The following is a 15,161-nucleotide window of genomic DNA, read 5'->3' as shown; positions in this document are numbered from 1 at the left end:
CCAAAAAAAACCAAAAAACTCCTGACCAATGAGTACCGAAGGAAATCTAACTGGGACAAGTTTCAGCTGGTTGTAATTTGTAATCCTCACTGCTAGATGCAACTAAATCCCCTTAAATCTTACATTGTGGACCTTTAAGACAAGTATTTTTGTTGTATATTGTAAGTATTTCAGCTACAGGGTACAATACAACTTAATAACAATAAGTTGTAATAATAAATCATGAGTGATAAATGATGAATAAGGTAACAAAGAAATAAATAGAAGGGAAAAGCCTGAAGATGTGGAGTGAAGTGTTGAAAGCCAACTGCCCAAAACTCACCTGAGTGAGGAGGTCCATCTCCCCCAGCAGGTCACTGAACATGGCGTCAATGTCATCCATCTGTTTAACGAAACAACAGAAGTTTCAAACACACACACTCAAAAAAAATAGTCAAAGATCAGTGTGTAAACATTTTACCATGAGACAAAACTGGTGTTAGTGCACTGTTCGCATGCATCAATGACCTGTGCTGATTGTTGCTTCAAGAAAACAAAGAGTTTCCATTGATTAGATATGGCTGTCATGACGAATGACAGTGAAGGAATGTATGGAATGAAGAGGTGAATCCATCTGCATGGTTAGACTACTGTTAAACACACGTGTATGTTACACACCCAGTGGTGAGACGCAGCACTGCTACTTTACTTTGAAATGTGCGCAGTTGTATTAAGTGCCCTGAGGCCACACTATCTTGCAAAACATCTCCAACCCAGACTGAAAGAAGAAAAGTATGTATGCATAACTTCCAGGAACTCATTTTTCACTAGAACATGTTGCATCTTGTTGCACATGTTGAACTAGAGAGTGCAGTATCATTTTATTTTTGTATGTTATGTCAGATTCAGAGGTAAAATAATAGAGAATGATATGATTCGGACATATATTTATAAATGCCGTCTTCAAAACCCTCATGCTTTTGAATGCTAGACTCAATGAATCACACAAGTTCCAGTTTATTTTAGACCATAGATCCTCAAACTCACCACTGCAATGAGACCATTATATGTCAAAATCATGCACTCACGACACGTTACATGATTACAAAGGACAAAGTTGGTTTCAGTCATTATGTGTAACAACACCAATTCATTTGAAATGCTGTACTATACTGTGACAGTATAAGGTGTGCATGCTTGTATGCTGAGCTTCGCTATATATTGCTGATCAAGTGTCAAGACTCGTACAAACAACTGCTATTGATTTAGAATAAATGTTGGCATTGTACATTTCTGCAAACCACAGATATGGATCATCTGTACCTTATTATGTTAGAAATATGTTGAAACTTTACGATTCTTCACGATCAAACAACGCTGTGGTTAATGCATTGATGTTTAGGCACAAAAACCACTTGGTTAGAGTTAAGAAAGGATCTTGTTTTGGCTTAAAATACCTGGGTTTTGGGGCACAATCCAACCCAATTACCAGAAAAAATGTTGGCATAGTAAATTTCTGCAAACCACAGACGGTTACAATTGCACATGACTATGTAGAGGAAATGCTGGAACTCTACATTTTAACAAGGATGTGGTTAATGTGTGGTCAGGTTTAGGCAAAGCTCATGGTTTGGATTAAAGCACCTGGTACTGGGGGCCCAATCCCAGCAGGAAAAAGTGCCACTATCCTGGCAGGGAAAGCAGCAATGTCTATGTAAAAAACAATTGCTTTCCATGCCTGAAAAACAACTGGAAAAACAGCAATGTTTTTCTACAAATTATCCAGGTTTGGTGCTTAAAAAGCTGGAAATGCAGCAATGACTCAATAAATCACACCTGGTTTTGTTGTTTGGTCTTGAACAGCGGTCTGCTGTTGTCACGCCACCCACCATCCCCTCTACCCCCCCATTATAAAGTCAGCTCATACACTATGACACTTAAGAAACATTGATATGATTCGTAGGAAATGCACAATGCCAACATATTCTTCTGACAACTGGGCTGCACAAGCCCAACTGGAAATGCCATTATGTCTAGCTAAAACACACAACTGATTTTGTTGTTTGCTGGTTTCACACAGTGGTCTGCAACTTGGCAGCTGTCTCGCCTAGGTCTCACACCATCTCCCATCCCCTCCACCTTCTGATTACCAAATCAGCTATGTCACATTAGAAACGTTGATATGATACATAAGAAACGTACAAATGTAATCCTTGGTTTGCAGAAATGTACAATGCCGATATTTTATATCACCGACTGGACATAGTTAACATTTTCAGTCTAAAGTAGCAAAAAGCCTGTGGCCCGACTGTGTTTTTCTTGGGAAACAGCACCTAAAGATCCTATCTGTAATTATGTACAGTATGCTGTCTCTCACACATGTATTATTTGAATCCCCATTTTCTCAGAGTAAATGTTATGATGGGCTAGAATGTGCAGTCAAAACAGACTCCCTGTTTTCTTACACTGGAACAGGACCAGTAGTGTGAAGGTGTCAGTGGGAGTTCATTCAGTCACAGTGGTGCTTTGATGGGGTTTTTCACGGATTCCAGAGATGTAATGTGCTGTGTTTGCTACTGTACAGCTCCTATGCATGCTGACGGTCCCAGTGTGCCCTACAGTGACTGAGCCTGTAAGGGTACAATATTCTGATAAAGGACATTTTAACAGAGAGTATAGCTGCTGTAACTGCGAGCTCCATAATCACTTTGAGGAGTGGTTTGAAAGACAGCTCACAGGTGAACATTAAAGTTCCGCTTTCTGTCTGTGGTTCTGTGGCTGTTAATGAGTATCACTAACCTCATTTTTAGTCACGCTATAGAGCTAAACAGTAATTGTGTACAGGAAATGACATTTTTTTATATTAACTTGAAATGTAAACCACACATTTGTGTTTCATTTTACCTCTTAACGGAAGATTTTGAGAATGGCAATGTTGGTTGGTGTGTCAGTCAGTAAATCCACCATTTTGGTCCAGACTGGAATATCACAACAACAACTGTATGGATTGCCATGACATCTTGCACAGAAATTCTTGGTTGCCAGAGGATGAATCCTACCAATTTTGGTGATATACTGACTTTACCTTTTGTGCCTGAATGAAATCAAATCTTTCGCTTTTATAGTAAAATAAACACAAATTCATGGTTCCCAGATGAGATATCCTTATGACTGTGATCCCCTGACTTTTCATCTAATGCTTTCATCAAGTCAAAATTAGAATTTGGTGTATGGCCAAATACCTGCAACTGAGCTAAACAATACCTGCTGAAAGTCCATGTTACCATTGCTGGCGAGTCACTAGGAGACAATGTTGGCATTTTACGTCTCTGCAGACTATGGTAGATGGCATGTCACCTAGCTGAGACGCCTACAAAGCTGCAGACCACTGTTCAAGACCAACAAACAACAAAACCAGTTGTGTTTTTCCATCACCACTGTGTTTCCAGCAGCTTTCTAGGCATCCAACATTGGGTGTTTTGTAGGGACCTGTCAGTGTTTTTCCAGAGGGGATTGTGCCCCCAAAACCAGGTATTTTAACCCAAAACATGATGTTTTCCTTACCATAAACAATTGGGTTTTGTAAACCTAATCACACGTTAACCACAGCCTTTTTGAAATGTAAAGTTTCAATGCATCCGCTATAATGTACGATTGTAACGTATGCAGAAAGATACCATACCAACATTTATTCTGGCAAATGGGTTGACTAATGTAATTCTGAATATGTCAGTATGCTGTAATGTGATGTAAGCATGTAGTAACACCACTTTGTTAAGTACAGCCTCACAGAGCTGCTAGCATGATGTCAGTACCTATCAATAGCCTTTTCCAGTGTTTGTGGTGGTATGTATACCCCTAAGGGTACTTTGGAGTACTGAAGAGGGTTGGTGAGACTTTTTTATAATGTTAATTTAAAAAAATATCAGTCATGCATGATTCCTAAAATAATTATAACAAGTTCAATAAAAATGTAAATGTGAGCACATTTTACATTTACATTACAAAAATAACCCCCACATTTGAGTATGGCTAGCATACTGGGGCAACTGTGGCTCAGAGGTAGAGCAGGTCTTCCACTAATCTGAAGATCGGCATGTCGAAGTATCCTTGGGCAAGTTAAAGAACCCCAAGTTGCTGCTGATGGCTGTTCCATCAGTGTATGAGTGAGTGTGAACGGTTACTGAGTAGCAAGTGGCACCTTGTATGGTAGCCTCAGCCACCAGTGTTTGAATGTGTGAATGTGACATGTAGTGTAAAAGCACTTTGAGTAGTCAGAAGACTAGAACAGTGCTATACAAATGTCATTGTGCAGATTACACAGGGTGAGGCACAAAGATAGGAATATGGCAGCAAACACAAACACAGTTTTTGTTTTCTGTGTTATGGCCTACTGTTTTCATATTCAAATGTTTTGTATAAAGTCTGGAACAAAATATGAATGTTCATTAAAGACATAATGATGTTGCAACAGTCTAGCTTGAAGCGTGGCTGTATTTTTGTAAGACCAGGTCAGCTCACCTGCTGACCTACAGTAAATACATCAGTGTGGCTTTACTAAGTTTGTAGCACAAAAGCATGACTGGTCTGCAAAACTCTGAGGCTGGGTTGTTGCATAATGGTTACACATGGTTATGTCGACTGTTAAGTTTGGTGTGGTTAAAATTAAGGCAGCAATTTTTTTCTGCACATCTATAACAGACCTCACAGTGGCTACAAACTCTTTACCCATTGTTTTTTGACAGGCCTCCTCGTTAGATTGCTGTTAGCCACTAACCCAAAAAAACCAAAAAAAAACCAAACAAACGCTCCACCTACTCATTAATCTCATTGGTTTAACTCAACCAATGAGATTTCCTGTCCCCCAGAGAAATGTTGGCATAACTAAATCTCCAGTCATCACTTTCTTTTTCTTCCTTTATGGTACATTAGATATGAAAATATTATCTCTAACAAAGTGTAACTTGCTGCTTTCACTCATCACAGTTTGGAATCTGTTTAGTAAACTTTTAGATGTGAAAAGAAAAGAAAAAAGAAAAGCAGAGATTTAATCAAAAGCAAAGTAAAGACACTCGGGGCAAACCCTCAGTCACACTGCAGAGGAGACAGGAGTGATTGATTGTGTTCCAGGCAAAAGTTCATACAGTGCTGTGACATGATGTTTCCCATTTGGATGTGAAATGGATCAATATTGTTCCAACATTTAACAGATGGCGTGTGCATGTAGGGTTTGGAGCTGAAGAGAGTCTGCATCGTCTGATTTTATAGATGATAAAAAGACTAAACTTTGAATGTCACGCAGTAATTTCTTTGTGTATCTGGCGTATGTGCCGGTCTTTGTAACTGTTGTGTTAGCGTATGGGCCCACTCCTCCACCCCTTACGAGAATGGATTGCCCCTAGGAGGAAGTGGTTATGGGTGAACTTCCTGCCACTTGCAATGTTGAAATTGTGTAGGAAATGGCAACATGAACAGCCACCTGCAACGTTAATACTACTGTTTCCTTCACTCACATTCTATCACATATTAATGGTATGAAAACATCAATTGCATGGACGTATGTGATATTCTGCATAACGGCAAAACAATCTATGCAATTGCAGACTCAAAAAATGCAATACTTTATATTAAATGCTCATTTAAAAAACTACTTCTTCGTTATTTTCATTCCTCTCTTCTTCCTGTGGTGTCACATTTTATTTAATGCTATGACGACGGCAATACAACAGATCTCAATGTAACAACCACAGTATGATTTTTGGTCCAAGTCAGCTCTTTACTCACGAACAACCACACAGAATGCATAAACACTGTGAGCATCTGATGCCACTTTCAGAGTGTATTTTGTAAAGTCACACAAGGAAAAAATTTGTGTCAGTCCGGTCACTCCCTGGCAGCTGCCTTTAGAGGCCAAATGTATTAAATGGAGTGCTCCCAACTCTCATACAGTAAAGAGAAGTCAGACAGGGTGAGTGCAGCATTGGTCAGACCTTGAAAACAAACAGGCATCTGCTGATGGAGGAAAGCGTTGCTCTTTTTTGTGTGTGTGAAGTTTCTAAGTGCACGCTTGTGTTTGTGTCTCACTCCACCCATCAACATTAAACTTAAGGAAGTAGGCTATTACACTTTATCTATATGTAGCTGTGACACTGCAAACAAAATTCAGAGGATAACCACAGAAAGGTGTTAACCTTAAACTGTTGACATTACAACCATATTAGATTATCAGTAACACAATCTAACATGGTTACTATCACTAGTGTTACTGATGACTTTTTTTTGGTCCAGTTTGAATTGTGCCATGAATTACCAACAGTACATTTGTCCATTTAAAAGATAATATTTCAAGTTAAGAAAGTCGCAGTTTGTTGTAAAACTGTTAAGAATTACGTAATACCCACCCCCGTAGTTACTGTTGCTAGGTCAGACAGGCTTGACAAGGAGAACATAGCAATGCCTGTTGCATTTAGCTGGATGGCGCAGTGTTTATTACATAGTTTCTAGGAGTCAAACATAATCGCTTTAAGAAGCGGACAGGAAGGACTACAGTATGTGATAAAACGATGTATTCACAATGTTAACTTTCATGGTCAAGGCAAAATGACGCAAACTGAGGCTTCCGGTCGCAACAAAAATGGAAGACCAAGGATGAAGAGACTATCAGTCGACATTACTCCTGCACTGCCAGGTATGTGTCCCATTTTCCCATTTTGTAAAGTACAATGGGCATTTATAACTAAATGCAAACCATGGTGCTGATCTTATGTTATTCTCTTTTTACAGTAAGTTACGTTAGCTACTTTGGAGCAGCACATAGCCCTACTAGAGATGACCAAGTTGTCTGTATCTGTTCAAGCAGCGAAATTATGTGTATCCCTATCTGTACTCATAACGGGCGGAGTTTGAAATCACACTGGGTGGAGCTTAAACTGTAAATCGGGTGTGGCCGAACCAGAAATTCTTATCTAAAATCTGATATTGATATAGGTTGATGAGAAGTTGCTATATTTATTAGTATTATTATTACTATTTAAATAAAAATCCTTAAAAAAAACCCTAAACCCTTAGCCTTACTGAGATAATAGAATCAAAGGAACATTAGCCTTGGTCTTTTCTGGCCAATGATAATTCATGTCATCTTAAAAAAATGTCTGCAACCAACCTTTCTGTCCGTTTTCAAATCTCTTCAACATTACTACAGACATAAGGGGTAAGCAAATCTGGCTGCCGTTGTTGATCTGACACAAGGCTAACTCTTCTTGATGTGGCTATACGTTACTCAGCTAGCTAGTTAGTTAGCTAGCATTCTTCTAACAGTAGTTGACATAAGATGTGACTTTACACAATGTAACATGTCTGTGAAGATTACAAAAGTAACCTAGACACATTTTTAACCATCTTCAAAATTTGGTTTTCTTTTCAACAGAAAAGGGGAAGGTTGACCAAGGTTTTGCCGTGTTTCAAACATACTCAACTGTTATATAGTCCCCCAGGAATGAGTCCTAAAAACTTTCAAAATTTGTTCTCTGACATAAAATATCTAAGTAAATAGCCCACTTGTGAACTTTGAAGCATCTATGTGTCCTAACCAAAGGAGTTGCTAACAAGTTAAATAATTAGTTAATCTCAAAGCTAGTTGAGGCTACAGAACGTCATCACACCAAGCCTTGCCAAACATATCTGATATGGTAACGTTGCTTTTGTGCTAGGAAAATAGCTAAGTAACCTAGCTAGCTTGCTAACTTAGCTAGCTGGTGTTGGTGATATTGTGCGAGACAAGAGTTCACTGAGCCGTTTCACACAAAACTAAATGGTAGTACAATAAAACTACAACATACTGAAACTTTCTTGACATGCAAATTGACCTTTAATATTGACCAACATCATATGTAATTGGCACAGTTCAAACTGGATCAATAAAGTATTTTTCTCTTGCCTGAAAGGTCGCTAAAGGTCTCTAAAAGTGTACTTTTTTTTTGCTGAGAGTCATATGAGGAGATGCCTGTCTTTTAGGCTTTGAAGCTACAGCCAGGAGAGGATTAGCTTAGCTAAGTTTAGCAGACTGGAACCAGGGGGAAACAGCGAGCCTGTCTTTCTCCAATGCTTAAAAAAAAAAGCCTTGGGATTAAACAAACAACATATTAATTGTTAATGTTAGTGAGCTGGTGCTGGTAGACTATTTTTTTTATCTTTTGACAGGCAGGGTAATTGTTTCCCCCTGTTCCCACTCTTTATGCTAGGCTAAGCTAACTGTCTCCTGGCTCCCACTTCTTATTCTGTGTATAGACATGAGTTGTATCTATCCTCTCATCAAACTCTCAGCAAGAAAGCAAGTGGGCTCATTTCCCAACATGTCCAGCTATGTATTGAAAAAAAAAGACACTGAATATAAAAACTGGCTTAAGATATCAGAAATGACGTGGATCTGTTGTGAAATCATGCAAAAGATTTTTATCAGCAATAATGGAGAGCCTTCTTAGTTGGAAGAGAGCTTGGCATGACTAACGCTATTTGCATAAAGTGCTCTAAAGTGAGCAGAGTTTTCCATTTAAAAGAACAAGCTGATGACGTGTAGATTGTCCTCTGTAAGGCAATATGGGGAGGAAAATGGGATAATTTAATTTCCCGTCAAAAACAGCATTTACTGTAAAACAAAGTGTGTATTTATGAACTTTTATATTCACATCACTTTGGACAATGTTTACAGCCTGAAGGAACACAATCATGAAAGTATGTTGCTGCCACTTTGCACCATTTTCTCTCCAGAAACCGCTCTGAAAATATGTGATTCGTCAGCATTTATAAATATTATTGGAAACACTTGGGCATGAAATCTGGCGCCTTCTCAAACCCGCACAATGCATTGGGAAAACACACCACCGTGATTCTGGTATCCAAAGAAATAAAAAGTCAACAATATAAAGCATGCAAGCGACTTCTGCATTCCTCCAGAGAGCGATTCCCCCTCTAAATAATCTCAAATATGTCTCAGAGCACACATGTGTAACTCAAGTTTCAGGCAAGAAAATGGAAACCAGACAACAACTGTAAGTGGCCGTGTCGAGGCACAGCATGTTTACCATAATGAACAGAAACTCCCTCTCTTACTCAGCTCAGATATCTTTACTTGGGGTCTTAGGCAGATGTGTTTACAGAACTGGATGTACTCTACTGTAAAGTAGGCAAATTAGGGGGGCGGCTGCAGACACAAGGTGCCGGAGGACATAAAAACCAAGAATCATAACTGACATTTAACCATACATGAGATCGTATCTGTGTTTGCTGAAGGTGCTTTTGCAGAAATTAAACGTGGACACTAATTTCCACTGAGGTTATATTTACATAACCTTTTTTTGTGTTACATAAAATCCCCTCTGCACATGAGTCATTGGACAGTCTGTCTAAACATATATCACAGCTTGCTCTGGCTTGACAGCGGTCAGAAACAGAAAAGATTTTTACTCTACCATTCCAAACAGTCTCTTGCAATGATATACAGTTTATAAGTAATCCAGTCCAAATTTTTCTGTGATTTAATCTCATCTCAAAAAGCCAAAATGTACAAAATGTTCCTATCATCAGTGACAGCGCTATTAGCTTTAACATAAGAGGCCAAGCCTATCAGTTTCATGTGGTTATTGAGTCATACAGCAAGCTGAAATTAGAGCTGGGTCCACCCAGTTGGAAAGCAGACAAGAGCACATATGAACTGATACTCTTTTCATTATACTAAAATATCCTAATGACTGCCTTATCGCTGTACAGCAACCTAATTAAGCTTTATCTCATGAGGACAAAAGTATCTAGTGTGACAATAGCCATTTTGTATCATTTTTGTAGTGTTACAACATAATTTGACAACTTTTAAAAGTCAAGGAGGAGGCTTTTAATCACAAAAATTGTCTTTCCAGTCTGTAACATATTATCTGTATCTTCTTTTCAGGCAGAAGAGGAAAAATTGTTTTGACTTCCCAATCATCTAAAAGCAGCAAAGATTCAAACACAGAGCAGTCAATGTCATGTACGCTCAGAGGAAAGCAGCTCTGGGTGTACACCGTTAACTCAACTTAGCAGACATGTAACTCACCTTTTCAAATGTAATCCTTGTTTCACCGGTTAGTTTCAAGGTAACAGCCTCATGGACATCAGTTCCTCCCCAAAATATTATTTTCTAAATAAGCTTGACACCAGAAAACAGTCATATATGGGCAGATTTGGGTGTGTTGATGCGGATTGCATCTGGCTCTTTTGACTGTTGACTTCTTCCTGCTTAATGCGGAAGTTCAGGTTGAGACCTGTCACTGCATTCCTTCTGAAAAGCTCAACACTTTCACAACAGTCTTGTCTGGGCAGCGCTGGGCCGCCCCTTCTCTTAACAGCCACCTTATCTGCACTGTACTGCAAGTGTTTCAAATGTGGACAGAGCAGGAGAAAACAAACTGCTGTCAAGTTTGCTGTGACCTCCAGTTGTGGTGGTGATTGACAAGCACTTGAGTAAATGATGAAGGATTTGAAAGTAAAGAAAAAATAAAAGCTAGGTCTCGGTGGGATCAAGAACGGCTGATTCAGCACAAGGAATGTGACGGTCTTGGTTAATAATTCACCTCACTGAGACTGATTTACAGCAGGTCTTTAGGCAGGAGTGGTGGCACGACACAGTCCAGCTGAGTTCCAATGATCTTAGTTCTTCTGAAAAATACAGTGTTGCCTCCACACAATCCATAAATTGAGAATTATTTGCTGTATGACTTTAAAATAAAGACAAACAAACCTCTTCAAGGCGACTCAGGCATACAGAAATTGCTTTCACTTACAGTCAAGCATTATTTTTCTCTGCTTAAAATCAGAAAGAAATATCTTAAGACACTGGTGTGGTGCAACAAGGTCAGCTATCTTCAGGGGGGGAACCAAGGAGAGCTGAGCTGTCAAGCTATGAATAGCCTCTGGCTCTTATCTGACCAGGCAGACACAGATATCTCTATTTATTTGCATTTCTCCTTGAGTCAACCTGGGAGGCCAAAAAACAAGATTTCACATCTCTTTTTAATCCCTCCTCACGTTACACAGACGTCAAAATATTTGGAAAAGGTCAAAAATAGCAAGGAATAAGGATCATCAAAGGTTTAGTGTGGATTTAGAAGGATATGTTGGCAGAAATTGAATCAAAGTTGTTTTTGTTTAGTATATAATCACCTGTAAATAAGGATCACTGTGTTTTCATTACCTTAGAATGAGTTGTTTATATCTAGAAGGAGAGGGTCCTCGTCTATGGAGATCGCCATGTTGCAAAGCTATGTTTCTACAGCAACCCAGAACAGACAAACCAAACACTCCAGATAGGGTCATTCACAGGTAAGGTAAAAACTGCTTTTTCAGTTTTTTATGGGTTTAAATCACCGGGTCTGTTTGATTTGGAGAGAAAGTGACCCCTGCGGATAATTTAGCTCGCAGTAAAAACCTTCTTAATATCTGGATCTTAAGTAATAGAGTAAAAAGGTGAGCTTAGATTAGCAGGTGCAAGGATAGCAGTCCACTTCCTACATGCCAAACAGTGTCAGAAAAACACTGATTTGCAACTTCAAACTCCTTAATGAGTGTTTCTACTGGCTTAAATCATTGGTCTATTTGTTTTGGAGAGGAGGAGACCTCTGCGGATAATTCGACTCAAAGTAAAAACCTCCTGAACGTCTGGATCAGAATGAAGGTGAGCAGTCTGATGTGCCAAATTAGATACGAGAACCACTGATTTGTAACGTGAAGCTGCTTGTGTTTCTACTGGTTTCAGTAGCCTTGCCTGTTTTTGAGAGGAAGAGAACTCAATGGATAATTCGTCTCACGGTAAAAATGATACTGAACGATAAATACTGAAGGAATTCTAACTGGGAGAAGTTTCAGCTGGTTGCAATCTGCATCTCTTACTGGTAGATGCCACCAAATCCCCCTAAATCTTACACACTTCTCCTTTAAGCAAAATCATGCTTAGAAGAACAATGTGCCCCCATTTCTACCCTCGTTTTCAACTCCTTAATGTGTTTATAGAGGAAAATATGACTTTCCGTTTGCATTATTTTGCTATTATTAGCACTTCTGTGTCCTATTTTCCCCCCGAAGACCAGCCTCGGCTCCACTGGGAAAGGCGGACCACCCTTTCTGTGGCGAAATCCTGTCATCATTGAAGCAGAGCGCCACGGGGGAAACCAAATAACCTTGAACGCGTCCAAGAGCCTTTCATGACTCGTGATGTATTAAACAAACACTCGGGGTACAGGCATGTGTCCCAACCACCCTCATTTCCTCTCTCCTCTCTCAGGGGTTGACAAACAGATGGACACCATAGGCAGCCCTCCCATTAGCTCCAAGCATCTCCTAAACACGAGTGCGCCAGTTCCCTCAGAGAACATTTCTCAAGGAGATATACGCTGATTAACAGTGGTGGAGGTCGGCAGCAAAGAGAGGGGTTATTTGTCTGCTTTGTTGTGTCTTTGCAGTCACTCTTCACTCACTGAGGGTGGTCCATCAGAGTGGATACTGATAATGTTTTTGCTCATGTATGCTGCAGCTCATACATCATGGCATGGAGTCAAGAAACTGTAAAGGATTGTTATTTTTTACTGAAAATTTTTTGCATTTCCAATAAAGTAGGAGCTGCCAAACAAAGCCCTACTTATATAGGATTTGAATTATTGCAGAACCCCACATGGTAAGGTGTGAGGTATATGAGGGGGCATACTTTTAAGCCATTAGTCTCCATCATATTAAATCTGAATGCTCCAACACACCTCTGAGAACCTTTCTTGGGTTTTTCTGCACTAAAAGAAAATGGGGTGATAATGAGAAAACCAGTGGACACCTTTGGAAACACTAAAGCATTTGTCAACTTTAATACTGCAGACGACAAACTGTCACGATGATGATGTGAACAGTGATGCATTAGGAGTGTTGTAGTGCCCTCTGTTTGTACTCTGCTGTACTATACATTCCAGCTCAGTGGGTGGTGTGGAGCAGTTCATGCTAACCACCTGCACCGCTTATTTTCTCTGTGAAGGGCTGATCCACTCTGCATGTTTACACCAGAGAAATATAACCAGCAGTCAGCTGGATGTTTTTGTATGTATGCAACTAATTTAAGTTTCCAATCAGCCCCTCCCGCTCTGCTTGGCAAGATTTATCTGCCAACGGAATCCAACAAACAAAGAAATCTGAGGTTTGTTTTTATTAACATGAGTCAAACTTGCCTTCTAAGGAAGCCCATTGCTGCCAAAAATACTCATGCTAAGTGAAAAAATGTATATTAAGTTAACATTATGTGATAATAACTCAAAAAAAATTATGAAATATTAAGGCAACATTATAAGAAACGAGATAAATATAAGAAATCAAGTCAGCATCAGGAACCTGAGCTTCAAGTACACTTGACCACAAAGTCCAGTTCATTTGATTAGTGTGAACAGTGTGTACCATACCTTGGTATGCCAATCCGTGCCCAACTTCTGTTGGACAGGTGGTCTTAAGCGTATTTGGGTACGTTTAGACTCAGGTGTGGACACCAACTGTACCATTACTATTTAATCAGTAGCAGTTGGTGAGCAGAATTGCAAAGGCATTTCTCAACGTACCCGTCTCCTCTGAAATCTACATATGTGCGCCGCACTCGCCAATCTCATCCTTTGAACTGAATGGCCATGGGTGATAAAGGCAGGCGAGAGTGTCGTTCTTGATGTTGTCTCCAAAATATAAACAATAGGAGGCATAATGCAAAGGTCGGCTCCATTGTAGGGGCTTGGCATCTTGTGACTGGCGCTCTCTTCTATGTAGCAACAACATAATCAAATATTCTGATACAAAACAATACTACCAATATGAAAGCGGAGTGGTGGGGGAGTAGGGGCAATTGTAATTGTGCAGTACGAATCAATCGTACCTACTATGAAAATGCTATACATTGATATTATGAGATTCAAAGTTAAAAGTTTGAAATCCTTTAAAATGGTAAAAAGAAAAAAAATACAAAATTATTACGATAAGTCATAAATATGAGATATTAAGTTCACATTAGGGGAGTGATAAGTCAAAAATATGTGAGAGTATGTCCAAATTTAAATGAAGGTCAAAGTTTTGAGGGATTAAGTCAATTTTAATAGATAATCAACCGTATGACAGATTAAGTCAAAATTATGAGATATAAAGTCAGAATTGTGAGGTACTAGGTAATTTATTTTTATTGAACATTATAAAATTATGAGAATCTAAATTATGAAAATCTAAGGGAAAACGTTCTGGATTATAGGTCACAAATAGGAGATATTAAGTTCACCTTAAGAGATGCAAAGTAAAAATTATGAGGTAATAGGCTAGGTCAGAAGAATGTCAGAGTATGTCCAAATTTTAGATAATAAATCAAAGTTTAAAAGAAAGAGTGCAATTATGAGAGACTAAGTAAAGATAACAATTAAAAATTTAGAAAATACATTTAAATTATGTGACGTCTATTCAGAATGATGAGCTATTACGTTAACATTATGAGATACAAAGTCAAAATTGGGAGATACTAGATGGATATGTCAAAATGTTTTTTAAAATTCTAAATGATAAAAATAACCAAGGCAAAAGTGTTATAATTTGTTTAAATTATGAGATTACAAATCAAAATTATGACAGAGTAAATCAAAATTTTGGGAGGTAGTCAAAAGTATGAGAAAATAAGTCAACATTTCAAATTGTGCTAAGTAAGTTAAATTAAGAGATACCAAGAATTTGAAGTCAAAATTAAGAGTTTCTAAGTCAAAGTTTTGAAATAAATCAAATTTTTAAATTTTTTTTTTTAATTTTATTGTCATAATGTTATTTTTTCCCCCTTTTTAAAATTTCTTGGCAGCATGTGTCCTCCATACCTGCCTGACCTTGAAATATTGAAACAGAAATTTACATCTGAACCACCACCCACAACCACAACCCACCACACATCAGCCTCAGATAACCTCCCGCTGGACATGTTGTGCTGAAGCACTAAAATGAGAGGGTCCAAAAACCAGCTGTAGGTTTCACATTCTTGACTCCTGCCATAGGTCCCCTCAGCAAAAGTTTGACCTCTGCTGGCTCCGTCTATAAAGAGGGGGCACCCGGTGTTGACAAGGCCAGTAACCTGAGGGACACTGGGTTGAGGACCAGCAGCTGTCTCAACA

The 15,161-nt window shown here is 38.9% G+C and overlaps 1 protein-coding gene across 1 annotated transcript in view; it reads right to left on the bottom strand.

Annotated features, from left to right (window-relative positions):
- apbb1ip (amyloid beta (A4) precursor protein-binding, family B, member 1 interacting protein) overlaps window positions 1-10,263 on the bottom strand; it is a 38,974-nt gene extending 28,711 nt beyond the window's left edge. Inside the window, exons 1-2 of the mRNA XM_050056674.1 lie at window positions 10,067-10,263; window positions 323-382 (exon numbers count right to left, since the gene is read on the bottom strand). Of these exons, the coding sequence (XP_049912631.1) occupies window positions 323-382 (60 nt within the window). The 5' untranslated portion in view covers window positions 10,067-10,263. The remainder of the gene's footprint in view (window positions 1-322; window positions 383-10,066) is intronic.
- Window positions 10,264-15,161: the final 4,898 nt, after the last annotated feature.

This window comes from Epinephelus moara, chromosome 11 (assembly GCF_006386435.1).
Source record: "Epinephelus moara isolate mb chromosome 11, YSFRI_EMoa_1.0, whole genome shotgun sequence".
Taxonomy (NCBI): Eukaryota; Metazoa; Chordata; class Actinopteri; order Perciformes; family Serranidae; genus Epinephelus; species Epinephelus moara.
Note: the sequence above shows the minus strand (reverse complement) of the source record. Positions and strands in the feature narration are given on the sequence as shown.